This window comes from Arachis hypogaea, chromosome 4, assembly GCF_003086295.3.
Source record: "Arachis hypogaea cultivar Tifrunner chromosome 4, arahy.Tifrunner.gnm2.J5K5, whole genome shotgun sequence".
NCBI classification, from domain to species: domain Eukaryota; kingdom Viridiplantae; phylum Streptophyta; class Magnoliopsida; order Fabales; family Fabaceae; genus Arachis; species Arachis hypogaea.
In genome coordinates, this window is record NC_092039.1 from 127523088 (window position 1) to 127550970 (window position 27883).

General features: G+C 37.0%; 4 protein-coding genes and 1 pseudogene across 7 annotated transcripts in view; all 5 read right to left on the bottom strand.

Moving 5' to 3' along the window:
• Positions 1–27883, bottom strand: part of LOC112744879 (heat shock cognate 70 kDa protein 2-like) — a 200987-nt gene that overhangs the window by 55611 nt on the left and 117493 nt on the right. Inside the window, exon 1 of one of the 4 annotated variants that reach the window (XM_072234144.1) lies at positions 12892–12949. The exons of the other annotated variants lie outside the window; for them this stretch is intronic. The gene's annotated coding sequence lies outside the window, so the exon portion shown is untranslated. Of the gene's footprint in view, positions 1–12891; positions 12950–27883 lie in introns of those variants that run through there. 4 annotated transcript variants of the gene reach the window in all.
• On the bottom strand, positions 964–3394 carry LOC112744882 (heat shock 70 kDa protein 4-like). Its single transcript, XM_072234151.1, has 3 exons — positions 3184–3394; positions 2800–3046; positions 964–2707 (listed from the first exon to the last, which is right to left on the bottom strand). Exons 2-3 carry the CDS (start codon positions 3017–3019, stop codon positions 1092–1094), a joined length of 1836 nt encoding a protein of 611 aa, XP_072090252.1. The 5' UTR covers positions 3020–3046; positions 3184–3394; the 3' UTR covers positions 964–1091.
• On the bottom strand, positions 4374–6652 carry LOC112744893 (heat shock 70 kDa protein 4-like). The gene is made up of 2 exons (XM_072234155.1): positions 6371–6652; positions 4374–6169 (listed from the first exon to the last, which is right to left on the bottom strand). The coding sequence occupies exons 1-2, from the start codon at positions 6600–6602 to the stop codon at positions 4845–4847; spliced, it is 1557 nt and encodes a 518-aa protein (XP_072090256.1). The 5' UTR covers positions 6603–6652; the 3' UTR covers positions 4374–4844.
• Positions 7646–9933, bottom strand: LOC114924064 (heat shock 70 kDa protein 4-like). The gene is made up of 2 exons (XM_072234154.1): positions 9713–9933; positions 7646–9615 (listed from the first exon to the last, which is right to left on the bottom strand). Exon 2 carries the CDS (start codon positions 9603–9605, stop codon positions 8025–8027), a length of 1581 nt encoding a protein of 526 aa, XP_072090255.1. The 5' UTR covers positions 9606–9615; positions 9713–9933; the 3' UTR covers positions 7646–8024.
• LOC112744881 (heat shock 70 kDa protein 4-like) lies at positions 11087–13181 on the bottom strand (annotated as a pseudogene).

The window sequence follows — 27883 nt, forward strand, 5'->3', positions numbered from 1 at the left end:
ACGTTTTCGGAGCCATAATTTTGTTTTATTTTATTAAAAACAATTAATCAGAAGCAAACAGAAAAGGTAAAGGGAAAACCATCAGACTTCATAGAGAATTTAAAGTTGGTTAATGTCAACTTGGAAGGAAACCCGGGAAGTAGTTTGAACATCTACTAATTCACAACATACTCTGATCATTTTTATAACTTTATATTTTTTTTGGAATAGAAAAATATTCACGAGAAGTACAGATAAAATTTGTTTATAATTAGTAAGTTTTCACAAAGGAAGATACTTGGCAACCGGAAAATTTACTAGAAAAATATTAATAATAAATATGAGGCAAATATAGTTTAAAGAACTAATGATTTTTGCCAAACCATTAAGATATCTTTAGAGATAATGATTTATGACTTTAGCATATGAAAAATAAGTAATAACACAAATCTTTTTCAAGTGATAAGAAATGTTTCGGATATTCAGTACATTTAATTAAATAAACCCAAAACTGGTGGTGCACAAGCATAAGCTTATGATATTTGATGATGTAGCATGCTAACACAAAAGCCACTCCTACACTGCTTCCATACCTCTGCTGAATGCTGATTTTATATCAGTGAAAGTTTTAACTGTGGAAAATCATAATTTGAGTTGATCTTAAGCTAGAGAAGATTGAAAGGAATTATGAGAGAAGAAGATGAGCAAAGTGGAAACTTCACTCAGCTTCATTTCAGAAAAATGGTGGAAAAAACCCACTAGGGAATCATCTGACTCAACCTTATATACTATGCTCTACATAACTAACTTTACTCTGAACCTATTGGCACAAATCTTTAACTAACTATGCTGATATGGAATCTACACTTACTAATTAAGTTAACTTGGAACTAAATTAACTGCTATTTACAATTTGGACCTTGCTGCAAACTACATACTATGTCAGAAACTGCTCTAGTTTACAAGTTTTCTTTTAAGAAGCAATTAACAGTTCAAAATATAACTTAAGATAAAGGTAATTTAAGTCACATAAAATTTGCATTACATACCAAATAAAATGAAAAGTCTGCACTCTATCCTCGAAAGATCTTAACATGCAGAAAATCAATGATTTAATTTTCCAATCTTGGCATCATGGGCTCAAAAACGATCTCAAGCTCCTTGCGATTCTTCTCGAACACATCTTTTTCATGCTGATCTCGACCACCATAAAGCAAACTCTTGGCCTTAATAATTGCATCAGTGATAATTCCCTTGCCCTTTGCCATACCTTTTAAAGCTTTTTCAATTTTGTAAACATAATCATCCAAATCATTTCTTGCTCTAGCCTTCTCCAGAAACTTTTTGTCTTCAGCCTCATAATCTTTAGCTTCTTGAATTAATCTCGCAATTTCCTTCTGCGACATTCGTCCTGTATTGCTTATTGTAATATCATTGCTGTTGCCAGTTGTTTCATCTGCGGCAGTTACGTTTAAGATACCATCGGAATCAATTTCAAAGGTTATCATAAGAGGGTGACCTCTAGGACCTTTAGGTATGCCTGAAAGATTAAACCAACCCAACAAGTTGTTATCAATGGCTCTTGTCCTCTCACCCTCAAAAACATCAATTTTTACGACAGTTTGATTATCTTCTGATGTATGACATCCTTGTTTCTTCTTCACAGGAATAGTAGTATTCCTAGGAATCACTACATGCATCAGATCTCCTTTAGTTAATATACCAAGTGACAGCGGAGTAACATCATGCAGCACCAAATTTGGCACCTTCTTAAAGCCTTCACTTAACAAAGCAGCTTGAACTGCTGCTCCAAACGCAACAGCTTCATCAGGGTTGATACTCCTACATAGATCCTTTCCATTGAAGAATTCCTGCAATAGTTGCTGCACTTTAGGAATCCTAGATGAGCCACCAACAAGGACAACATCGTCCACACAGTTCCTGTCCATGTTTGCATCAGTAAGACACTTATTTACAGTATCTATGCACTCTCTAAAGAGGTCCATGTTGAGTTCCTCAAACCTAGTTCGAGTGATTGATGAACAGAAGTCAAGGCCTTGAAATAAACAGTCTATTTCGATGAAGGCATCAACATTGTAAGAGAGTACTCTTTTCGCCCTTTCACATGCATTTCTCAACCTCCTCAATGCTCTTGAATTTCCACTTATGTCCAGATTGTTCTTCTTGTTGAACTTCTGCATAAAGTAATTTAACATTCTGTTGTCAAAGTCTTCTCCACCCAGATGAGTATTTCCAGCTGTAGCCTTCATTTCGAACACCTTATCTTTGATGGTAAGTAGTGATACATCAAATGTACCACCACCAAAGTCAAAGACAAAAATGTTCCTTTCTCCAACACAGTTTGATCTCTTGTCGAGGCCATAAGCAATAGCTGCAGCAGTAGGCTCATTGATTATCCTCATAACATTAAGGCCGGCAATGGCGCCGGCGTCTCTGGTGGCTTTGCGCTGAGAGTCATTGAAGAATGCAGGTACAGTAATAACTGCATTCTTCACAGGTGACTCTAGATATGCCTCTGCAATCTTGCGCATCTTCATAAGAATCATAGCCGAGACTTCCTCGGCACAAAGGCGTTTCTCTTGACCCTTGTGCTGTACAACAATTGTTGGTTGGTCATCAACACCGGAAATGACTTTGAATGGCCACAAAAGTTTGTCTTTCTGGATATTGGGGTCACTATATTTTCTGCCAATCATCCTCTTAGCATCTGTCAATAATTATTCTTGGTTATTATGAAGAGAAAAAGTGTATATATAGACAAGTAAAAGAAGACATAAACTAATAAAGATGGTGAATTACCAAAGACGGTGTTGGTAGGGTTGATTGCGGCTTGGTTCTTAGCAGCATCACCGATCAACCTTTGTTTGTCAGTGAAAGCAACATAGGAAGGTGTTGTTTTATTGCCTTGATCGTTGTGAATGATCTCAACTCTGTTGTGGTGTTCAAGCCACACTGCAACACAAGAATATGTTGTGCCAAGATCTATCCCCACTGCAACTCCCTTACATTCTTTTTCCATCGTTCTTTCAAAGTGAACTAATTGAACCTTAATCAGAAGGAAAGTGAAGTCAGTCTCAGGAATGTGAAAAACCAGTTTGTTCTTATTTACTCTGACTATATACTGAATATATAAAAGTCATTTGGGTGTTTATATAGGTTGATAAACTCAGAATACATAACCACCTATGTAGATGATAACCATTCCCTTTATTTGGGAGTTTGTTGAAACTTATGAAGTAGAGAGAGTAGGAGAGATTCGGGGGAGGGAGTTACTTATTTAGATAAGTAAGGCTGGCCTCCTTGTCGCGCCCGACCGAAGTCGGGTACATGGAAGAGGTCACCCTTGATGGGCCTTTATTTTTAATGGGTCAATAAAATCTGTTTATAATTAATCAAGTTTCTCAAGGGAAAATATTGGTAGCCTTTATATTTTTTCTGCTGCTCTTTATCATCATCAAGCAAACTCTTGGCCTTTAACAATTGCATCACTGATCTTTTTCTTGTTCTTTTCCATGTCTTCTAAAGCTTTTTTATATTTTATAAACGTAATCATCCAAAGCAATCATTGTTGGAATAAATTAATTTAAATAACCCAGATCATCCATATTAAATCATAAAAAATATATCATAATGCGGAAGCGTACCTTTATTCGTAGAAATTAGAAATTGATGTAAAGCCGGGAAAGACGGGGAAAGAGCGACAAAGACGGCTTTGGTATATTGGGGACCGAAATCTGAGGTCTATTTATATTTGAGCATGACACTCATTAAACTCTAAAGCCCAAATAAAATAGTATCTAAATATATCTAAAATCCAAAAGATAATATCTGGTTTTATTCTCATTTAACTCCAAATCAAAAGTAATAATGACTTATTCAATTTAGCATTTATAACAATAAATGAGATCACTATTATATAAATCATTTAATTTGAAATAGCATAATTTGTGACTATAATTAATATATGTATTACCCACAAACAAATTAGGAAATTAAAATAATTTCCTAACAATCATTGCTCTAGCCTTCTCAAGAAACTGTTTGTCTTTTGCAGATACATTGAGAATACCATCAGCATCAATATCAAAGGTTAACATAACAGGATGACCTCAAAGATTAAAACATTCCTCTTCCAACAGAGTCAGTAGCTGCAGCATAGGCTCATTGATTGTCCTCATAACACGGAGACCAGCAATGGAACAAGCATCTCTGGTGGCTTTGCACCGTGAGTTACTGAAGTAGGTTGGTATGGCAATAACAGCATTCTTTACCGGTAAATCTAAGTATGCTACTGCAATTTCGGCATCTTTGTGAGAATCATATATGAAATTTCCTCTGCACAAAGCCACAAAGGTTTTGCTCTTACACCTGTATTTATATTATCATTATCATTGTTTATTAAAACAATAATAAAAAAAAAGTGAAAAACATTCACAATACATAATCTTAACAAGAAACTGACAATTCAAAATACTCCTAGAACTTACTATAACATGATCAGTCACGTAAGATTCGCATGACATACAAAATACATAATTTGTTTAAGGCAATCATGGATTCTTGTTCATCATAGGTTCAAAAACTTGCTTGAGCTGCTTCAGATTCTTCTTGAACACATCTATTCCATGTTTCTGTTTATCACGATTATCAAGTAAACCCATGGCCTTAGCAATTGCATCATTGATCTTTTTACTGTCCTTTTCCGTATGTTCTAAAGTTTTTCTCATTTTGTAAACATAGTCATCCAAATCATCCATTGCTCTTACCTTCTCAAGAAACTCTGTGTCTTCAGCCTCATAATTTTTAGCCTCCTGAACTAATCTTGCAATTTCCTTAGCTGACATTCATCCTTTATCATTGGTTATTGTAATCTCATTCCTGTTACCAGTGGTTTCTTCTTCAGCAGATACATTTAAGATACCATCTTCTTCTATATTGAAGCATATCATAATGTCATGTCCTCGAGGAGCAGGAGGAATACCAGAAAGCACAAATCGGCCCAGCAAGTTGCTATCATAAGCTCTTGCCCTCTCACCTTCATAAACCAAAACATCTGCACAAGATTGGTTATCTTCACTTGTGACGTATGCTCCTTTCTTCTTTATAGGAACACTAGAATTCCTAGGAATTACTATGCTCATAACATCATCTTTTGTGTCTACACCAAGTGACAACGGAGTAACATCATGCAGCACCACATTTGGAACATTCTTAAAGCCTTCACTCAACAAAGCAGCTTGAACGGCAGCTCCGTAGGCAACATCTTCATCTGGATTAAGTCCCTTGCACAGACTTTTCCCCTGGAAGAATTCCTGCAATAGTTTTTGCACCTTGGGAATCCTAGAAGAGCCTCCAACAAGAACAACATCATCTATACAACTCTTATCAATATCAGCAATGGTAAGACATTCCTTTACCGTCTGAATACACGCTTCAAAGAGGTCCTTGTTGAGTTCCTCGAACCTAGCACGAGTGATCGATGAAGAGAAGTCAATACTCTTAAATAAGCCATCTATGTCGATGAAGGCATCAATAGAGCTTGAGAGTGTTCTTTTAGCCCTTTCGCATTCATTTCTCAATCTCCTCAAGGCTCTTGAATCACCACTTATGTCAACTTTGTTCTTCTTTTCAAACTCTTCTAAAAAGTATTTCAACATTCTGTCATCAAAGTCTTCTCCACCAAGATGAGTGTTTCCACAAGCGGCCTTAACTTCAAACAACTTATCATTGATGGTAAGGAGGGTCACATCAAAAGTACCACCTCCAAGGTCGAAAATCAAAACATTCCTCTCTCCAACCCAATCAGCTTTCTTGTCAAGACCATAAGCAATAGCTGCAGCTGTAGGTTCATTGATTAACCTCATGACAGTGAGACCAGCAATGGCACCGGCATCTCTGGTGGCTTTGCGCTGCGAGTCACTGAAGTAGGCCGGGACAGTAATGACTGCATACTCCACAGGTGAACCTAAATATGCCTCTGCAGTCTCGCGCATCTTTGTGAGAACCATGGCTGAAATTTCTTCAGGACAAAGGCGTCTCTCCTGACCCTTGTACTTAACAACAACAATTGGTTCGCCAGTAGCACCAGAAATGACTTTGAATGGCCACAATACTTTATCTTTCTGAATATTGGGGTCAGAAAATTTCCTACCAATCATCCTCTTAGCATCTGTTAAGAGTAATTAACATATTAAAATGGAAAAAAAAAAAATACTTCGTTCATATTGTGTACAGAGTCTTTAACTTGTAAAATAACTTAGACATGAACTTATGAAAACAAAGACTAATCCTGGTTATCTATCAATAACTAACTAACTTCAATTAACTCAACTCAAAATAATACATGTATAAAAAAAGATGAATTACTTACCAAAGACAGTGTTGGTAGGGTTGACAGCAGCTTGATTCTTAGCAGCATCACCAATCAACCTTTGATTATGAGTGAAAGCAACGTAAGAAGGAGTTGTCTTGTTGCCTTGGTCATTGGGTATGATCTCAGCTCGAGAATGTTGTTGCTGCCACACTGCAACACAAGAATATGTTGTTCCAAGATCTATTCCCACTGCATGTCCCTCACATTTTTTGGCCATTTTTTCTTCCATGTAAATGGAATGTTATCAGAAGAAATGGGAAGAAGTCAGTCTAAGGTAAGGTAGATTCTAACAGTTTGTTCTGGAATATTTAATAAATATATCTTAAGTATAAAATTTGACAGACTTTTTTTGAAGTTTTAAAGACAATGTATTACAAGATAAAAAAAAAAATATTTCTACTCCTTTAACCATCGTACTTGTTAACTAAATTTATTTTTGCATTGTTTTTGGTTGAAGTATTGCCATTACTATCTTTTGGCAACTGTTCCCAACAGTATTGGAACCAGGCATATAATCAGTATCAGACTAATATGCCCCCCACACAAACATTTCATTTGAAAACCATACTACATTTATTCTTTCTCTTCTTTTGGAGGCTGCATTAATGTACTATACGTGGTAATTCAAGACCTTCGAGTATATTCCAAAAATAAACTGGAGTGGACCTCTCAATTTTTTTTAAAATTATTTGATAAAGTGTAATTTTTTATTATTGAATATCTTTTCTCATATTTATTTTGTTTCATTTAAAGAATGTAAATTGAGAGATCAGACTTTATTAAACAATTGAAAAAAAAATTGAAAAGATTCATTTTCAAAAACAAACTATGCATCACTAGTATGGTAGCATTATTCTCATCCTTTACAAATTAGTAGTAAAAAACTTGGAATTCTCTTTAAAATTTGACCATGAGTTAAAAAAGAAAGCCCTCTAAAATTTATTTTTACTTATGGTTTTTTTTTTGTTAAAAAATCACTTTTTCGTTTTCCGACTCAAAATTTAAAATTGGTTAATGTTAATTAACTTCAAATTCGAAGTATTCTCCAGAAGTAATTTGATCAATTGCTACTTTTTTGGACCAATAGAAACATATGATCTCACTAGAAAAATATTTATCATATATTTATATGACAAAGTATGATCGAAACACTTTCAACTTGTTAACCACTCATGTGAAGTAATGATTCTCGCCAAACCATCAAAAGAATATTTCTTCTGAAGTCAAACAATCTTTTGTGATGGTTCTAAATTTCTTTCAAGATACACATGATTTTATATCAGTAAAGTTTTAAACAGCAACAATATTTCCTTTCGGTACATTTAGTTCAGTAAACTCAGAACTGCTAAACAAACATAGAACTTCTGATATTTGATGATGTAGCAAATGCATGCTAACAAAAAAAACCACTCCTACTCTGCTTCGATACCTTTGCCGAATGCTGACAGCAAGAGGCAATCACAATCTCTCTCAATATACAATTCAAGGACAAAATCTTAACAAGCAATTAACAATTCAAAATATAACTTAAGATAATTTTTTCACATATAACTTGTATCACATATCAATTAAAGTGCTAAGTCTGCACTATTCATCCGAAAAGAGCTTAACAAGCAGTAAATCGTTAATCTTCCATACTTGGCATAGTGGGCTAAAAAATGTTCTCAAGTTCCTCCAGTTTCTTCTCGAACACATCTTTTTCATGCTCATCTTTATCACCATCAAGCAAACTCTTGGCTTTAACAATTGCATCAGTGATCATTCCCTTGTTTTTGTCGACAGCTTTTAAAGCTTTTTCCATTTTGTAAACATAATCGTCCAAATCATTTCTTGCTCTAGCCTTCTCTAGAAACTTTTTGTCTTCAGCCTCATAATCTCTAGCTTCTTGAATCAATCTCGCAATTTCCATCCGCGACAATCGCCCCGTATCATTGCTTATTGTAATCTCATTGCTGTTGCCAGTTGCTTCATCTTCAGCAGTTACGTTTAAGATTCCATCAGCATCAACATCAAAGGTTACCATTACACCATGACCTTTAGGACCTTCAGGTATGCCTGAAAGATTAAACCAACCCAACAAGTTGTTATTGGTGGCTCTTGTCCTCTCACCCTCAAAAACTTCAAACTTTATGAAAGTTTGATTATCTTCTGAGGTAAAATATCCTTGTTTCTTCTTCACAGGAATAGTAGTATTCCTAGGAATCACTACATCCATCAGATCTCCTTTAATTGATATACCAAGTGACAGCGGAGTAACATCATGCAGCACCAAATTTGGCAGATTCTTAAAGCCTTCACTTAACAAAGCAGCTTGAACTGCTGCTCCAAACGCAACAGCTTCATCAGGGTTGATACTCCTACATTGATCCTTCCCCTCGAAGAATTCCTGCAATAGCTGCTGAACTTTAGGAATCCTAGACGAGCCACCAACAAGGACAACATCGTCCACACAGTTCTTGTCCATGTCTGCATCAGTAAGACACTTATTTACAGTATCTATGCACTCTTTAAAGAGATCCATGTTGAGTTCCTCAAACCTAGCTCGAGTGATTGTTGAACAGAAGTCAATGCCTTGAAATAAACCGTCTATTTGGATGAAGGCATCGACATTGTAAGAAAGTACTCTTTTGGCCCTTTCACTTGCATTTCTCAACCTCCTCAAGGCCCTTGAATTCCCACTTATGTCCAGATTGTTCTTCTTGTTGAACTCCTCCATAAAGTAATTTAACAATCTGTTGTCAAAGTCTACTCCACCCAGATGAGTATTTCCAGCTGTCGCCTTCATTTGGAAGGCCTTATCTTTGATGGTAAGCAGTGATACATCAAATGTACCACCACCAAAGTCAAAGACAAAAATGTTCCTTTTCCCGACACAGTTTGATCTTTTGTCAAGGCCATAAGCAATAGCTGCAGCAGTAGGCTCATTGATTATCCTCATAACATTAAGGCCGGCAATGGCGCCTGCATCTCTGGTGGCTTTGCGCTGAGAGTCATTGAAGTATGCAGGTACAGTAATAACTGCATTCTTCACAGGTGACTCTAAATATGCCTCTGCAATCTTGCGCATCTTAGTAAGAATCATAGCCGAGACTTCCTCGGCACGAAGGCGTTTCTTTTGACCCTTGTGCTGTACAACAATTGTTGGTTGGTCATCAACACCGGAAATGACTTTGAATGGCCACAAAAGTTTGTCTTTCTGAATATTGGGGTCACTAAATTTTCTGCCAATCATCTCTTAGCATCTACAGTAATTATATTATTCTTGCTTATTACTATTTGGAAAGAAAAATTTACAGAAAAAGTGTATATATATAGACAAACAAAAGAAGGTGAATTTACCAAAGACAGTGTTGGCAGGGTTCATTGCAGCTTGGTTCTTAGCAGCATCACCGATCAACCTTTGTTTGTCAGTGAAAGCAACATAGGAAGGTGTTGTTTTATTGCCCTGATCGTTGTGAATGATCTCAACTCTGTTGTGGTCTTCAAGCCACACTGCAACACAAGAATATGTTGTGCCAAGATCTATCCCCACCGCCGCTCCCTGACAATCTTTTTCCATCGTTCTTTGAAAGTGAACTAATTGATTAATCAGAAGAAAAGTGAAGCCAGTCTCAGGAATGTGAAAAACCAGTTTGTTCTTACTTTTACTATATAACGAACATATAAAAGTCATTTGGGTATTTATACAGGTTGATAAACTCACGTACATTTATTTTCTTAACGTTTATTTATTATTTATTTATTGCCACATAGATATCATACCCATAAGCCAAGCATACAGTACTACTAACTATTGACTCTTCATTGTCTAATTAACTTTTGCATTCTTCTTCTTGTCTAATTAAAGAAGAATGAGACTTTTGCTGTTCTCATTTGTCAACTATTCCCAATAGCATATAATACTAGAGAAATAAATTGTCTTAATAGAAACATCTCATTTGGAAGCCAGTAATGACTCTTCATATTACATTATACTGTTACTCTTTTTCCGAGGTTGCACTGCACGTGTTCGGAATGGATCTTTTTAATTATGTGGCAAACTATATATGATCGAAATTCGAAACACTCACAATTTGCTAACCACTCGTGATTTTTGCCAAACCACAACTATATCTTCTGAAGTAAAATACAATATATGAGAAAATATACTGAAAACGCAAATCTGTTTCTAGACAATGATGTAGCAAGCTAACACAAATCATAAAATACTAACCCCTCTTAGCCTTCCTACAAATCAAATAACAAACATAGGCAGTATTTACTATTTAGTTCATTTAGTTAAATTTAAAAATACTACAGACTTCATAGTAATAATGCAGAAGCAGAGCTGTTTTGCTTTCAAAAGAAACTTTTAGATAACATCAGAACAGACTAATAGCTAACGAGTCTCTGGGGATAATTGGTTTAATAATAATGTGAAACTCCTTCAATAATCTCTGTTTATAATTAATAAATAATAAAGTTTAGTGCTTTTAGTAAAATAAACTCAGGAATTGATGCACAAACCTAAAACTTATATATTATCTCCCTAATGTACAATGACATGTGCTAATATATAGAAAAGGCACTCCACTGCTTCCATACTTCTGCTGAATCCATAGTTTACAAGTTTTTCTTAGCTTTAGGTACATCATGTTCATCAAAGACGATCAAAGTGATCTTCATACACAATTCAAGGACATAATCTTAACCATTAACAACTCAAAATATAGTTTAAGATAATATCATATTCTTCAGATTTGCATTTAGTGATTCAGAATATAACTCAAGATCCTTCATATTCTTCTCAAACACATCTTTTTTATGCTGCTCTTTGTGATCATCAAGCAAACTCCTGGCCTTAACAATTGCATCACCGATCTTTTCCTTGTCCATTTCCATATCTACTAAAGCTTTTCTCATTTTGTAAACATAATCATCCAAATCATTCATTGCTCCATCCTTCTCAAGAAATTCTGTCTTCAGCCTCATAAATTTTAGCTTCTTGAATTAATCTTGCAATTTCCTTAGCCGACATTCGCCCTTTATCATTGGTTATGGTAATCTCGTTGCTTTTACCAGTGGTTTCTTCTTCAGCAGATACATTTAAGATACCATCTTCGTCTATATTGAAGCATATCATAATAGGATGGCCTCGAGGAGCAGGAGGAATACCAGAATGCACAAATCGGCCCAGCAAGTTGTTATCACTAGCTCTTGCCCTCTCACCTTCATAAACCAAAACACGTGCAAAAGATTGGTTTTCCACAACTGTGCCGTATTTAGTTTTCTTCTTTATAGGAATACTAGAATTCCTAGGAATTTCTATGCTCATAATATCTACTTTTTCACATATACCAAGTGACAACGGAGTAACATCGCACATCACCACATTTGGAGCATTCTTAAAGCCTTCACTTAACAAAGCAGCCTGAAGGGCGGCTCCATAAGCAACAGCTTCATCAGGATTAAGTGCCTTGCACAGATTTTTCCCTTGGAAGAATTCCTGCAGTAGTTGTTGTACTTTTGGAATCCTAGAAGATCCACCAACAAGGACAACCTCATGTATACAACTCTTGTCTACACCAGCATTGGTAACACATTCTTTTACTATCTCAATACACTCTTCAAAGAGGTCCTTGTTGAGTTCCTCAAACTTAGCTTGAGTAATTGATGAAGAGAAGTCAATACCCTTAAATAAACCATCTATGTCAATGACCGCATCAATGGAGCTTGAGAGTGTTCTTTTCGCCCTTTCGCATTCGTTTCTCAACCTCCTCAATGCTCTTGAATCACCACTTATGTCAACTTTGTTCTTCTTCTCGAACTCCTCTATGAAGTAGTTCAACATTCTGTCATCAAAATCTTCTCCACCAAGATGAGTGTTTCCACCAGAGGCCTTAACTTCAAACAACTTATCCTTGATGGTAAGGAGGGTTACATCAAAAGTACCACCTCCAAGGTCGAAGATCAAAGCATTCCTCTCTGCAGAACAGTTACCAGCTCCCTTATCAAGGCCATAAGCAATAGCTGCAGCAGTAGGTTCATTGATTAACCTCATGACAGTGAGACCAGCAATGGCACCAGCATCTCTGGTGGCTTTGCGCTGCGAGTCACTGAAGTAGGCCGGTACAGTAATAACTGCATTCTCCACAGGTGAACCTAAATATGCTTCTGCAGTCTCACGCATCTTTGTAAGAATCATGGCTGAAATTTCCTCAGGACAAAGGCGTCTCTCCTGACCCTTGTACTTAACAACAACAATGGGTTCGCCATTAGCACCAGAAATGACTTTGAATGGCCACAATACTTTATCTTTCTGAATATTGGGGTCAGCAAATTTCCTACCAATCATCCTCTTAGCATCTGTTAAGAGTAATTAACAAATTGAAATAAAGACAATGATTTCAATGGATAATTTAGAATTTGTAAAAGTGACCTTTTATACGCAGTCTTTAACTTGCAAACTAATAAAATGGCAAATGACTAACTAACTTCAATTAACTCAACTAATGACATAAGTTGCATGGCTAATATACAGGAAAATGAACTTAAAATGAGAATGATTATTGGTTTTTATGTCGAAAAAAAAAAAGATGAAATACTTACCAAAGACAGTGTTGGTAGAGTTGATAGCAGCTTGGTTCTTAGCAGCATCACCAATCAACCTTTGATTATGAGTGAAAGCAACGTAAGAAGGAGTTGTCCTGTTGCCTTGGTCATTGGGTATGACCTCAGCTCGAGAATGTTGTTCCTTCCACACTGCAACACAAGAATATGTTGTTCCAAGGTCTATTCCCACTGCATGTCCCTCACATTTTTTGGCCATTGTTCTTTCAAACTGAATGGAATGTTATCAGAAGAAGTCTAAAAGTTCTACTCTAGGAAACTTGATATCATAAGTATAAAATTTTGATAGACTTTTTTTTTTTGAGGTTTTAAATACAATGTATTATTACAAGTTAAAAAAATATTTCTACTCCTTTAACCATCGTACTTGTTAACTAAATTTTTTATAATATGATACGATATTGTACTGACGGTTCATTGTCGAATTTTAAATTTTTTGCATTGTTTTTTGTTGAAGTATTGCCATTACTATCTTTTGGCAACTATTCCCAACAGTATTGGAACCAGGCAGCTAATCAGTTTTAAATACAAACATTTCATTTGAAAACCATACTACATTTATTCTTTCTCTCTTTTTGGAGGCTGCATTAATGTACTAATGTTTGCTTTTTAATTAAAACAAAGATGTGTCACTACTATCGTAGTATTGCCCAGTTTGGATAAACACTTAATTAAGCTCCTTTTAAAAAAATAGCTTAAACAATAAATGACGATATTAAAAGTAATTTATAAATAAATTATTTTGTGTTTGAATTTTTAGTTCTAAAAGTGTTTATTTTATAAAAATGTGATAAAAAGTAGTAGTATTATGAAAGAAGTCATTTTTTTTAACTTCTCTATAAGCTCCTAAATAACTTCTTAGGAAGTTACAGTTTGGTTTTGAAAATTGTACCAATCATTAATACTATTACTTTTCATAAGTCAAAAGTTCAAAAAAGTTACTTTTGAAACTTCCCAAACGGACCTTGTGTGCTAAAGCAGACAATATCGTACTAGCGGGTGGTCTAGGTTGTTACAGATGGTATCAGAGGCGGAGCCCGGATCGATGTGCCAGCGAGGGCGCTGAGCTCCCTTAGGGGGGTGGATTGTAAGGTCCCACATCGGTTGGGAGGGGAACGAAGCATGCCTTATAAGGGTGTGGATACCTCTCCCTAGCATGACGCATTTTGACGAGTGAGTGTGGGGGCTTCAACTATCATCCCTATCATCAAAGGCAAAACCATGAGGTCTTATGTGCCAAAGCGGACAATATCGTGCTAGCGGGTGGTTCTGGCTTGTTACAACAACTACCTTAAATTTAATTATACTCTAAGATAATGATGACACTGAAGCGCCATTCCAATAAAAAATTTATACAACTTCACACTAAGCACCATTACTGGCGTTGAACGCCCAGTAAGGAAGGACGTTCAACGCCCACCCAAGGCTTCCCTATTGAAGATCTGAAGGCAACTAAGGCTCATGAGGAAACTATAGAGGTCCCCTTGAATGCCTTGTTGTAAATCATGGATTAAGGTCACTCTTGAAGAGCTGGTTGCTCGTTACCTAGGAGTCCTCATGAAGATGAATGCCAAGTTATTTGGCACAGAGCCATTAGAGGAAGAACCTCCAGTGCTCACCAAGGAACTCATTGCCTTGGTTCAGCAGAAACTACCTCATAAGCTGTCGAATCCCGAACGCTTCCTGATTCCCTGCACCATAGGCACCATTACCTTTGATAAGACTCTGTGTGACCTAGGTTCAAGCATAAACTTTATGCCACTCTCTGTAGTGGAGAAATCGGAAATCTTTGAGGTACAAGCTGCAAGAATTTCATTAGAGATGGTAGACAAGTCCATGAAAAGTCTTATGGACTGGTAGAGGATGTCTTAGTAAAGGTTGAAAACCTTTACATCCCTGCTGATTTCATAATTCTGGATACTGGAGAGGAAGAGGATGAATCCATCATCCTTAGAAGACCCTTCCTAGCCATTGCCAATGCCATCATTGATGTGGCAAAGGGAGAGCTGATTCTACAGTTATGAGAGGATCACATCTTGTTTAAGATGTCTAGCCCTAACTCTCCTCCTGACAAAAGAGAAACAGTTGTGCAACACCTAGTGTTCCAACCTTCTCTCTCAGTGCAAGGATATACAGAACCCCCAAACACCAACTCTAAGTTTGGTGTTGGACAGCCATTGTCAAGCACTGAAAACAAAGGTACTAAGAAGAAAGTACCTAAAGGCTGGAGGGATAAGAAAATCCCCACTGAAGTCCTCTCACCTGGCATGAGAGTTGTCTTCACTAACAATCCAGTCAGTCCACACACCTGTTTCGATGAAGGGGGATGAATTAATCCAATAAGATCCAGAGCCCAACCTCTAAACGGCCATGGCTTAATAATCGAATGTAACTCAGACGCTGGGATCTGTTGTATGGACCCATGCCTTTGACATTCTTGACACGCCTTTGCATATTCGATACAATCTTTGATCATGGAGGGCCAATAGACATGATTTCGATATAGTACCCATTTCATTTTCATCCCAGCCTGATGAGCACCACATATGCCTTTATGGACTTCTCCTAGAGCAATGTCTTTATCCTCTTGACTTAGACATCTTGAAAGACTCCCGCCGATTCCTTTCTTATACAACTCATCAGCCATCAAGACAAAATTCATTGCTCGCAAGTTTATCTTTCTATCGACTGGCATGCTAGGATTCTTTAAATACTCAGCAATGGGCTTCCTCCAATCATCATCTTCCCATTCGCCTACACACAAAACTTTCCTTCATCTGCAGGCACCAAAATTTGATGGATACTGGTCAAGTTTTTTAATGTTTCTGCGCCGATTCTATATCTTGAAGCAATTTGGGCTAACTCATTGGCGATCTCGTTCTGGACCCTTGGGATATGAACCAAGGAAGCTTTTCAAAAAGAAGTTAACAACTCCCAAGCTGTTGCCAAATATTTTTGCAACTTCTTATTAGTGCTCTTTCTTCTCCCTCTCCTCTCAATGCAGTTGTGTGTGTCTGTGTGTTTGTGAAGTTTATGAGCTGAAAAGCTCATTAAGTGTTCCTTTATATGTTGGACTTGGGCCAAACTTTGGCCCGGTCCAACTTGTTAGCGTTTTTAGCTCGTTTGGCCCAACTTTGGGCCAAACCTTTAAAATTAGCGCCCGGTTTTCAACTTTAATTTATTTCCTAACTTTTTCTACTATTTTTATCATACACGCACAGTACCTGACAGACTTAAGCCAGTACTTCCGGTTGGTTTACCGGTACGCGTTTTTACGCAATTTTCTGCTGAAAATTACATTTTTCCACTCAGAAAAATTCATGAATTCGAATCTCACCGTTAAATTGCAATTAAGATGTCTAATTTCTCGAACCTATTTCGGGCGATTAAATTATTATTTTATATCCTCTAAACAGTCGATTGAAATTATGGTTCTTACACTCTCCCCTCCTAAAAAGGAACTTTGTCCCCAAAATTCGAATCGTAAGCAAACGAATAAAGGTAGTACATCTCCGTCTCCGAGTTGCCTTCCCACACACCTTTCACTGTGTCACTCTGATTTCGGCTACATATAAAAGAATCTTCTTTTCCCCATTCGTTTCCCCCCGATGCAACTCTAAGTTCTGATATCACGAACGGCGATATTCTATACTATGAAAATAAGTTAAGGTTTGGTTACCGGCTTCATAATTACCTCAACCCTGTTGTTGTGATTGACCTGCCTCATGTGTTCCTCGATGTGGACAATCTCTAACCAAATGTCCCGGTGCACCACACTTGTAGCATAGTTTCATACCCAACCGGCATGGCTTATTCGGATGGTAGTTCCCACACTCCTGACACCTCAAATCAAGGGAGTAAGCTCTTGACCACTTCGCTTCACCATTTCTCTTAAATTTCTATCCCCTTGGTCCAAGGTAATCATCACGAGCTCGGTTGTTAGTATAACTATGATTTCCTCTCGCCTCAGCTTCCTTCTTGGCACAGTCTTCCACCACCATTGCCTTGTTCACAAGCTCGGAAAAGATTCGAATCTCCAAAGGAGTCATAGCAGTCATAATGTTATCCTCCAAGCCTCCTTGATATTTAACGCACTTCCAACTCTTATAGGACTCTAGGGCACCTTGACATACCCTAGAAAATCTACAGAGTTCCTCGAACCTACTAGTGTATTCGGCCACAGACAACGAGCCTTACTTCAGCTGCATAAGCTCTAACTCCTTAGCTTCTCTCACCGACTCTGGGAAATACTTCCTATAGAACGCCATTGGGGAGCCCAACATCCCACATTGGTCTTGAAGGTAAAAGACCCAGCCTCCAAGAGTTCGAAGATGTTGCACATGGAGGATCCACATCGCACGTCCTTCCTCCTAGCAATGAAGACGTCCAACGTGGGGAGTCACGTCCCACGTTGGGGTTGTACCCAGGAGCCTCCATTCCTCCACGCTCGAAGACGTCCAACATGGGGAGTCACGTCCCACGTTGAGGATGAAGCCAGCAAGCCCCCTCTAGAATGTCGTTGAAGGCATGCCACGTTCAACTCCTACGTTGCACGTCCAGCCACGGTCCCTCCTTCTCCCATCGAAAACGTCCAAAGTAGGGGAGTCACGTCCCATGTGGGCCTAAAGTCAATGGCTTCACTCCTCTCCCTCTCAAAGATGTCGCACGTCCCTCAGTCACGTCCCATGTTGGTTTGCAAGCATACAAGGATGTGGGACATCCAACCTCCTCCACCATCGAAGACGTCCAACGTGGGGAGTCATGTCCCACGTTGGGCGTGAAGCTAGCATGTCCACCCTTCTCCTATCAAGGACGTCACACATCACCCCTCTCACGTCCCACGTTGGGCTTAAGCCCAGGGACGTCCGACCTTCTCCAGACATCCATGTCGCATGTGGTCATCACCCATGTCCCACGTTGAGCCAATCGAAGCCCTTGGAGGTGCACTTTAAGTCCAAAACTTAATTTAAGCCCACAAATCTTAAGGAAACAATCAAACAATCAAGCACCAAAGATTGGGCCTCAACCTCAAGAAATCACTCTTAATTTGTGGAAGCTAATTAGGAAAAGAGATTATGAGATTTTGTTTTAATTAATTTTGATTCTTAGGTTTTGTTTTGCAGTATTTAAGGATTTTTAGAAAACCTTGAAGGGGAGCTGATTACTCCCGCATACTTTGGAACCCTAATTTTATGTTTTGCATCATGGGCAACTAATATTCTCTGTTAAAGTTAGGAGCTTTGTTGATTTTCGATGAATTAATGTTATTACTTTTCTATCTTTGATTATTGCATTGATGTTTTCTAAGAATTGGTTTCTGTTCTTCGTTATAAGGACTTGAGTATATTGGAAAATAACTCAAGTCTGATTCAATTCTGTTTTAAAACTTGGAAAAGCTGATTAACTGAATGTGTGTTTGAAACTTTTTCTCAAAATTCTATAAGTTTTGAAACTAATTTTGATAAGTAACATCTAATCAAACCAGAATTAATCTTGAAGAATTATACAGTGTTAAACTGGATATTATGCGTAACCTCTTATCATAACAGATTGTTTAAAGAATTGAACATTTGTTAAGATTAAGAGAAATTGAACTTTTAAGGAATTGAGATTTGATTAACCATGGTTTACCGTAGAAACATGTCTGCATGATGACATGATCAAGGTAGCTAGTGAGAAGCATTTGTTCAGAAGTTTCAACATCTCTGAAAATATTAACGTTTTAATCTTATCACTCTTTCTACTCAATGACTGCTTGCTTTGTTTACATTGCTGTTAACTAATCACTTGCTTAGTCTGTTAATCCTCGTGGGAACGATAACCCACTCACCGTGGTATTACTTGATATGATTCGGTGCACTTGCTGATAGTTTGTGGTTTTGTAAAATTCCTCATCAAATTTTTGGCGCCGTTGCTGGGGATTAATTGAGATTAACAACAAATCAGTTAATTGATTACCTAAATTAGACCTTTTTTTATTTTTTTTTTGTTTACCTCACTGGAAATTTTCTTCACTTTGACATAGGGAATTCTAATTTTTCTTGGTGTTTTGGTGTTTATGCAGGACAACCAAGAACAAGAGCCTTTCCAATTTGATCTTAAAATTGAACTAATCATCTGGTGATTGAGAAAGCAAGCTAGAAAAAAGGGGTTATAGAAGAAATTGAAGAAGAACTAGAGAGCAACATGACAGATAATAACAACAACAATCCTAATGCCAATGCAAGAAGGACCTTAGGGTCTTTCACCAAGTCCACTTCTGGAAATTGTGGAAGTATCATAGTAGCACTCGCTATAGTGGCAAACAACTTTGAATTGAAGTCTCAACTCATCACCTTGGTGCAACAAAATTGTCAATTCAATAGGATCCCTCAAGAAGATCCCAATTTATTCATCTCCATCTTCTTGCAAATTTTTGACACAATCAAATCTAATGGTGTCTCTACTGAAGCTTATCGATTGAGGTTGTTCTCATTCGCTGTAAGGGACTGAGCCAAACAATGGCTCAAAACTCAACCAAAGGAGAGCATAGCAACATGGGATGATTTGATCAATAAGTTCTTAACCAAATTCTTCCCACCATAGAGGTTGGCAAAGCTGAGACATGACATCCAGACTTTCATGCAGAAATATAGAGAGTCCCTGTTCTGAGGGTTACCTGAAACGTTGAGGTCGATCTCGGGCGAGATCTTCTGGTCTGGTTAAGCCTGTCCTGTCAGACTTGTTGGAGCTCGGGATGCTGCTGGTCTTTGATCACCGGGGGGTGGTGGTACCTGCAAGAGACTCCAATGCTTAAGTCAGTATGGGCTTTAGGCAGGCTTTTTGTAGAATTTAAGTATGAGTTATACCTGGGTGCTCCAGTGTATTTATAGTGGTGTGTGACGATCTCCCTTTGAGATAAGTTTGTTATCTTATCTTATCTTTTCGTGGGTGAGATCATATCTTTTGCCATCCGTATCTTAGTAAGAGGTGGTCCTTTTTTTTGGGCCTCTTTGGACCTCCGTGGCGATCTTCCGAGCTCTCTGTGAAGAGGTCGGTAGTGGACCAACCTTTAAAGAGGTCGGTCCCTTTGTCTTTCGACCAACCCGACCCTTATATCTCGGATCAGTGTATGAACAGTGCCCCTGCTTGAGCTTCGACCTCTCCCTGAGGTTATACTCATCTCTGAGCTTCGACCTCTTTGGGGAAGTCGTGTTCAAGCATCTTCTTTGTTGATCGTGTCGGAGGTGCTGTTGTTCCATTCGGGCGGGCTTTTTGCATCTTTAATGCTATTTCGAAATGCGAAGCGTTTTTTCTTTTGCTCTTTAAATGTTGCACGATTCTCGAGTGCGTTAGTTTCTTGGGTTCATGCAAGCGCTTTTAAAGCCTATTAATTTTGGGCTTTTACTCCTTTGTCGTTTTGTTTCCTTCTTTGCATTTTGTTTGAAATCAAAGGGGTTCAGTTTCTTGCTTTCTTCAGTTTCTTGCTTCCATCTACTTTCTTTTGCTTTCTGAGAGAAAAAACCTTCCTTTATTTTGTTAATTTGCCCCAAGTTTTTTCCTTTCCTTGAAAGCTTCGAGGCGCTTATTGGTGTGGATCGTTCGTGGTTTTACTGCACGTTTCGTCGCTACTACTTCTTCTCTTTTTAGGTTGGTACTTTGCTTCGTGCATTTCGTATTCTTTTTCATGGTTGCGATCCTTTCTGCTTGATGTTCTATTTCTGCTGCATGCTTCTGTTTTTGTTCAAAGTTTTGATCTTTTCATGTTGTTGTTGCTGAAAAAGGTTAGGGCTAGGGCTTTCGATTTTCTTTGGTCATTTTCTTTGATCTTTTTCGATTTTCTTTGTTTCCTCGCTTTCTTGTTTTGGCTGAGTTGTTTGGTAGTGACGCCTCTTTATTTTTTTGCTGTAGGTGTAGTTTCTATGTCTTCTCATAGAAATATTGTTGAGATGTCCACAAAGGTCCCTCCTGGTATGGCTGACTGGTTAGATTCTGTAGTGTTAGGGTGTGTTACTGTAGTAGATCGAGAATATTATGAAAAATTTAGGAGGTTTCATAGGATTTGTGGGAATAGGGAAGATGAGAAATATTATGAGTTGGTGTCACCTGATCCTGAGGAGAGGGTCAGTTTTTCTCCTTTAAGTAGGGCCGAGCGTCCATTCTTCTATGCGTATGATTGCTTTTTTACCAAGTTAGGTATTACCCTTCCTTTTACTGAGTTTGAGACCGACCTCCTTTGGAACTGCAAGCTTGACCCATCTCAGCTTCATCCCAACTCTTGGGCTTTCATGAAGATTTTTCAGTTACTGTGTCAGGAGTTAGGTGTCCGACCTTCCCTTTGTCTATTCCTTTATTTGTTTGTGCTGACCAAGCCCGGGGCGGCCAAGAAGAAGGCTTCTTGGATCTCTTTCCGGGCTACCCAAGGTAAAAAGGTCTTTTCCATTTATGATGACTTCTTTCATGATTTTAAAAACTTCTACTTCAAAGTTTGGGCTGTAGATGGTGTTCACCCCTTTTTTCTTGATGAGAACAAGGAACCTCTCTTTCCCTTTTGGTGGCAAGAAAACCCTGTAGTTCTTACGTATTCTTTAGAGAGTCTTGATGAGGTAGAGAGGGCCTTTGTGGGTGTTTTGGAGGAGAACTGGGGGGAGCCTCCTCATTTGGATACAAAGAAGTTTTTAGGGGATCCTGCTCTTTTTCATTCCGAGCTAGGTAGCGCCCGACTTCTTACAAAGAATTTTTTACTGTCGTTTGTTTGTCATATTCCACTATATAACGATTTTTGTGATTCCTTTTTTCAAAGATGGTTGCCAGCTCTGATTCGATGAAGGTCCTTCGTAAGACCAAGAAAACGGTGGCCGCCTAAAACTTACAGAGAAAGACGTCGGGGGAGGGTTCTTCCCAGGTCCCACTGAAGAAGCCGGACTCGGGACCTCAAGGTCTGAGGAAGATTATTCCGACCTCACACGTTCGGGTGGCCTCTACTGACCCACCTCTGGCGAATTCTGGTGCTATCTCTTCCCCTTCTTCATCTGGGCCTTCTCCCAAAAGGCAAAGAACTGATGGTGCTTACAACCTCGATGATAAGGATTTTGATGGCGTAACCTTTGCTGCGGAGCACATCGCTCCATATGGGTTTGTTCCAACTGATGATGTGTCTATCCTTAAACATCTTGATTCTATATCTAGCAACAGTATTCAGATGGCTAATCTCGGTGCAGCGTTGTCGAGGGAGTTCAAAAAGTCCCCTATCAATGCTACCAACGCCTTTCTTGGGAGGGCTAAGGCTGATTACGAGAGGGTAGAGGGGTTGAGACTTGAGCTAAAGGCAAAAAATGTTGGGCTGGAGTTGTATTTGGAGAAGGAAAAGGCTCGGGCTACTGCGGCGGAGGCGGCTGCCAACTTGGCTGAAGATATGGCGAAGAATGCCAATGAGAGCTACATTCGGACTTATGGTGAGCTTCTGGAGGTTAAGGAAAAACTCCAGTCTTCTTATGATGATTACGCCGAGCTGCAAGGCCACATAATGAATGGCATGATGGCTCGGTACGAGAATTTGAAAGTTCAGGTCCGGGTTCTTGCTCCTGACGCGGACCTCACCTTATTTAGCATGGACAACATTGTGGAGGATGGCAAGATTGTGCCTGCCCCTGACAATGATGAGGTTTCTCCTTTTGACTCAACGGCCAAGGCTTCTATAGCCCCTTCTGCTGAGACATCCCGACCTGAGGCAGACCCCGACGTGGAGATCTTGAATGGCCCGAATGGTGTCGTCGAAGCTGTCCCGATTTCAGTCATTCATCCAGCTCCTCAGGATGTGGCGACGGGGGCGAAGCCGGATCCCTTTTGACATCTCTTTTTTATTGCTCTTTTGGTCATGTGTTGGTATGGTTCGACTTGTGGACCTTTAAACTCTTTATATTGTAACTTTTTTAGTAGTTCTCTGACACTTGCAGTTGCTTTCTAGCAACTTCTTAGTTTTTAATCAAAACATTTTCGCTCTTGGGTTGCCGTTGGGTAACCTTTGAGTCTTTAATGTTTATCTTTTAGTCGGTTTCCAATAACTTTCTAAGTAGTGTTCTGTTCTGAACCTTTTACCTTTTAGTTTATTTGGACGACCTTTTAGCCTTGTTTGGGTTTGTGACTACTTTTGCTTTTTAACTGGTGTCCTTTTCAGACTCCTACCTTTTAGCTCAGCAATTTTGATACCAGGTTTTTCAACCTTTTTCGACCTTCGCCTGGTTAGGAAGGCCCTGTTCCCTTTTTAGTGATCCTTTAGCTAGTCTGACTTCTCTGTCGGACCTTTTCAAGTTATTTTTTGCAACCCCTTTTTCATCCGACCTCATCAGGCCACTTTATACGGGTTGCTTTTATAACTTCTCACATTAATTTTGGCCTTGTCGCTTCACCTTGCCGACCTTTTTTGGTCGGACGATGAATTTTGCGTTTTTTCGAGCATAAATTAATGCGTCTTGGTAGGAAACTTTTTTAGGGAATCTCTATGTTTATTAAAATAAAATGCAATTAATTAAAAGCGTAACTAAGAGTATGTACATGTGTGGGGCTACCCTGCAAGTCGGGAAACCTTGAGGTCTTGGCCTAGTGCCTCATTAAAAAATCCTTTAGTAGGAAAAAGAGCACACCTTAGCTCAAGACCTTTTTCTAGCTATAGTACCTTCTTAGGTTATAGGCGTCCATGACCTCGGGAGCTCCCGCCCTTGGAGGTCGGCCACCTTGTAGTAACATTTTTCTAGTACTTCCGTAATCCAGTATGGTCCTTTCCAGTTAGTTGCTAGCTTTCCCTCTCCTGACCGACCTACTCCGATGTCTTTGGACTAGGATGAGGTCGTTGGTAGCGAAGCTTCGTTGGATTACCTTCCGGTTGTACCTTGAGACCATTCGATGCTTCATGGCTTCCTCTCTGATCCGAGCTCTTTCTCGAACTTCTAGAAGCAGGTCGAGTTCTTCCTTTTGTGCTCCGGAGTTGGTGTCCTCATTGTAGAAGATCACCCTAGGGGATCTTTCATCTACTTCTATGGGGATCATTGCCTCCATTCCGTAAGCAAGTCGGAAGGGTGATTTCCCGGTGGTTGAGTGTGGCGTCGTCCGATATGCCCAAAGGACTTGGGGGAGCTCTTCAGCCCAGGCTCCCTTCGCGTCCTATAATCGACGCTTTAACCCGGCCAATATGACTTTGTTGGTAGCTTCTGTCTGTCCATTGGCTTGTGGGTGTTTCACCAAGGTGAACTGATGCTTGATTTTTTAAGTCAGCGACCAGGTTTCTGAAGCCCGTGTCGGTGAATTGTGTCCCATTGTCCGTGGTGATGGAGTGGGAACCCCAAACCTTTTGACGATGTTTCCATACAGAAACTTCCGGCTTCTCTAGGCGGTGGCGGCGGCCAGTGGCTCTGCCTCGATCCACTTTGTGAAGTAATCTATTCCTACAATAAGGAATTTGACTTGCCATGATCCCTGGGGGAATGGCCCGAGGAGGTCGAGCTCCCACTTTACGAACGGCCAGGGTAAGGTGACGCAAATGAGCTCTTCAGGTGGAGCGATGTAGAAATTGGCGTACTTCTGACATAGAGGGCACGTTTTGACGAACTCGGCCGCTTCCTTCTATAGAATTGGCCAGTAGAAGCCGGCAAAATTTTTTCTACAATTAGAACCTCCAATTTATCAAATTTCAATTCCATATTATATTTTAATATATTAGCAATATATTTACACAATATAAACTAATCATCATATAATTTACAAATTAAATACACTATTTAATTCTAACCATTCTAATCACCTTATTTCCAGCTCACAAACAAATATGGAGTAAACATAAACAAATTTTATAGCAAATCGGAAGAATTTCTATGCTACCTTTACACATAATTATTTCGTCTCTTCCATTCTATAAATCTATTATACGAGTTTAAATCTTTATCCTAAACATTTAATATTGCCAAAGTAAATACTTTTTCAATTTAAAAAATTCTTTCACTTATATTATTTATAAGTTTTAGGTTTAATTAAGTTTAATAGCAATAAAAATATAATTAAATAAATAAATACTAATCTAATTGGACAAATTAAATTATTAAGCTTGTTAAAAATAGTAAAAATAATCGAACAATTCCCGCATTGTAGTAGCGACAGCAGCAATGTCCCTAAAGCCACTAAGAATCTGAAAAAATCACATTTGGGAACTCAAGATAAAAAAATAAGAACACTAAAAAATGAATAGAAAAACTCAACTAATCAAAAAACCTAAACCAATTAAATTGAAGAGAAACTCATCGCGGTTACAATGGTGTAACCTAATGTTAATCGAAGTTTCGTGGAGTGAGAAATTGTAGAGAGAAAGTGCGGGTAGTGAGAGAGGAAGAGATTGCTGAAATGGGAGGGGGAAGAGAAAAGAGGCACGAATTTTAAATTCGTATTCATCCATTACTGATGGTTTAACTATCGGTAAAATAACTTATCAATGGTATCAAAACGTTGCGTTTCTTTAAATTAATTTTATTGATGGCGGCTTAAACTCCGCTTCTATAAAGACCATCGTAATATCCATTGGTAAACCAATTTAGCGTGGTAGTATTCTTGTGTTTTATTTAAATGAGATTTTAAGACTTTGATTATTATATTTTAAAGTGCATTTTTAATATTTATATTAAAATATAAGTATATTTTTATGTTTTATTTTTTATTTTATAAATTATTTTATTATAATTTAATTATTTGGATTAGACTATATAATTGAATTGGTTGAACGTCTAAATCAATATGATTCAATTGATTGAACTTCTCAATCAATATGTCATTAATTAGATTAGTATGATACCCAATTTGGTTTTGAAAAACCTTGTTGAGGATTGACTTTCGCAACTATTACTTTTTTTTTTTTTATTTATCTTTTTCTTATATATTAACATAAGTATTACATTATTTTTTATTGGATTAAAGGTAATAGAATCGGTCCAATTCGACCTCTTAAACCTCATATTCGTGTAAAGTATTTAGAAAAGAATTCAGAGAAAAACAAAATATTCTTTTATATATTCTCCTTACTTTTTTATTAAAAAAAAAATCTTCTTTACGCATTAGACACTACTAATTTTTAATTTAAAAAACATTAAATCAATTTTTTTATCAATGAACCCAAAAAAAATGTGGCAAGACGGTAAAGAGGTAATGTATTAAGAAAAAAATAAAAAATAAAAAATAAAAAACATTCACACCAGTCCATTATACCATCCTCTAGCGTTGAGCTGTTAAGTTTAAGAGTATCATTGGAAAGTGCCCAATACTTTGTAGCATCCAAAAGCATGTCGCTAAAGGTAGCTTTTGTTTTGAGGTATTGAGACAGAGATTGAGAGATTGAGATTCAGTATCATGTTTGTTAGTTCAAAGACTGATACTAAAATTTATGTGTCTGTCTCTAAAATTTCAGTATTTCAGTACCTCCAAAAAGTAGGGACACAAGGGACTGAAATTTTTAGAGATAAAGACTAAAACTTTAATAACATTTTATATCTAAAATACTTTCATTTCAATTAATTAATTCCAATTTTACCCTTTGTACAAATTAAATTAGAGTTTCATTGTTATTTCAATTTCTGTCTCCCATTTTGTAACAAACAGAATACTGAAATTTATTTCAATTCCTGTTTCTTAATCTTTGTCTCTCCATCTCAGTCTTTCCATCTCTATTTCTCCACCAAACGCTACCTTAATAGTAACATCTTCATTACCCGAAACAAGTTCTATGACGCTACCCACTACCACCTCATTACCCACCGACATGTTATTAAATATGTAGAATCCTGTTTTGATGTCTGCATCGTCGTACCTGACCCACAAACAATTAAGGGGATCATTTAAATAAGATGTTGATTTCATCTTTTTACTAAAGATGTTTTTGTGTTATATTTTAATTAGTTTTTATATAATTTATTTGATATTATTCGTCACATATTATTAAATTTTTTTAAAAAAAATTTCTAAAAATAATAAAATATATTTAAATAGAATTAAAATCAACAAAATAATAAATTAATTATTAGATTTTTTTAATTATTTATATAAAAAATATATTATATTCATTAATATATATATATATATATATATATATTTTAAAGTAAAGTTTATCATACAAGTTATATCGATAACAAATTTAAGTCTCTTAAAATTTTTAAAAATAAAAAATAACTAATTTATATTCGTACAATATATAAAATAATTACTATATTATTATTATATTATATAAATTAAAAATTAAAATTTACTAATTTAAATTTGTTTTCATTTTTAATATAAGTATTAGAAATAAATAAAATTTTATAACTAAATGTAATGTAATATAATATATATAATATTAATTAATTTTTAAAAATTTTAGAAAAATAGTTTCTTTCTAATAAGTGTTATTAGAAAATTAACATTATAAAAGCTATTTTCAACCAATACGATATAATAGGTTATTAAAGATATTTAATGCAAAACACATTGAATATAAACTTTTGTTGAGTTTAAATTTCAAATAATTTTTAATTAAATTTCGAATATTTTTATTTTAAAAAGTTATAATATTTTAACATCATCTTTTTCATATTTTTTTAATTGAATCCTTAATTTTTTAAATTGTATACCTTATTTATAATCAAAGATAATATTTTAACACTGTTAATTAGTCACACATACAAAAATATCGGAACAATTCTATAGTCATAATTATAATCTAACTTTATAAGCAATACAATGAAACTATATATAAGTAATATAACTAAACTTTATCTGTATCTATAGTGATATTTTATAAATAATATAACCAAATTATATTTATTTTTATAATTAAAATATGAATAAAAATACAAAAAATTATCATGATGGTTAATTTTTTTTCATTCATATTTTTTTTATTATTTTTGT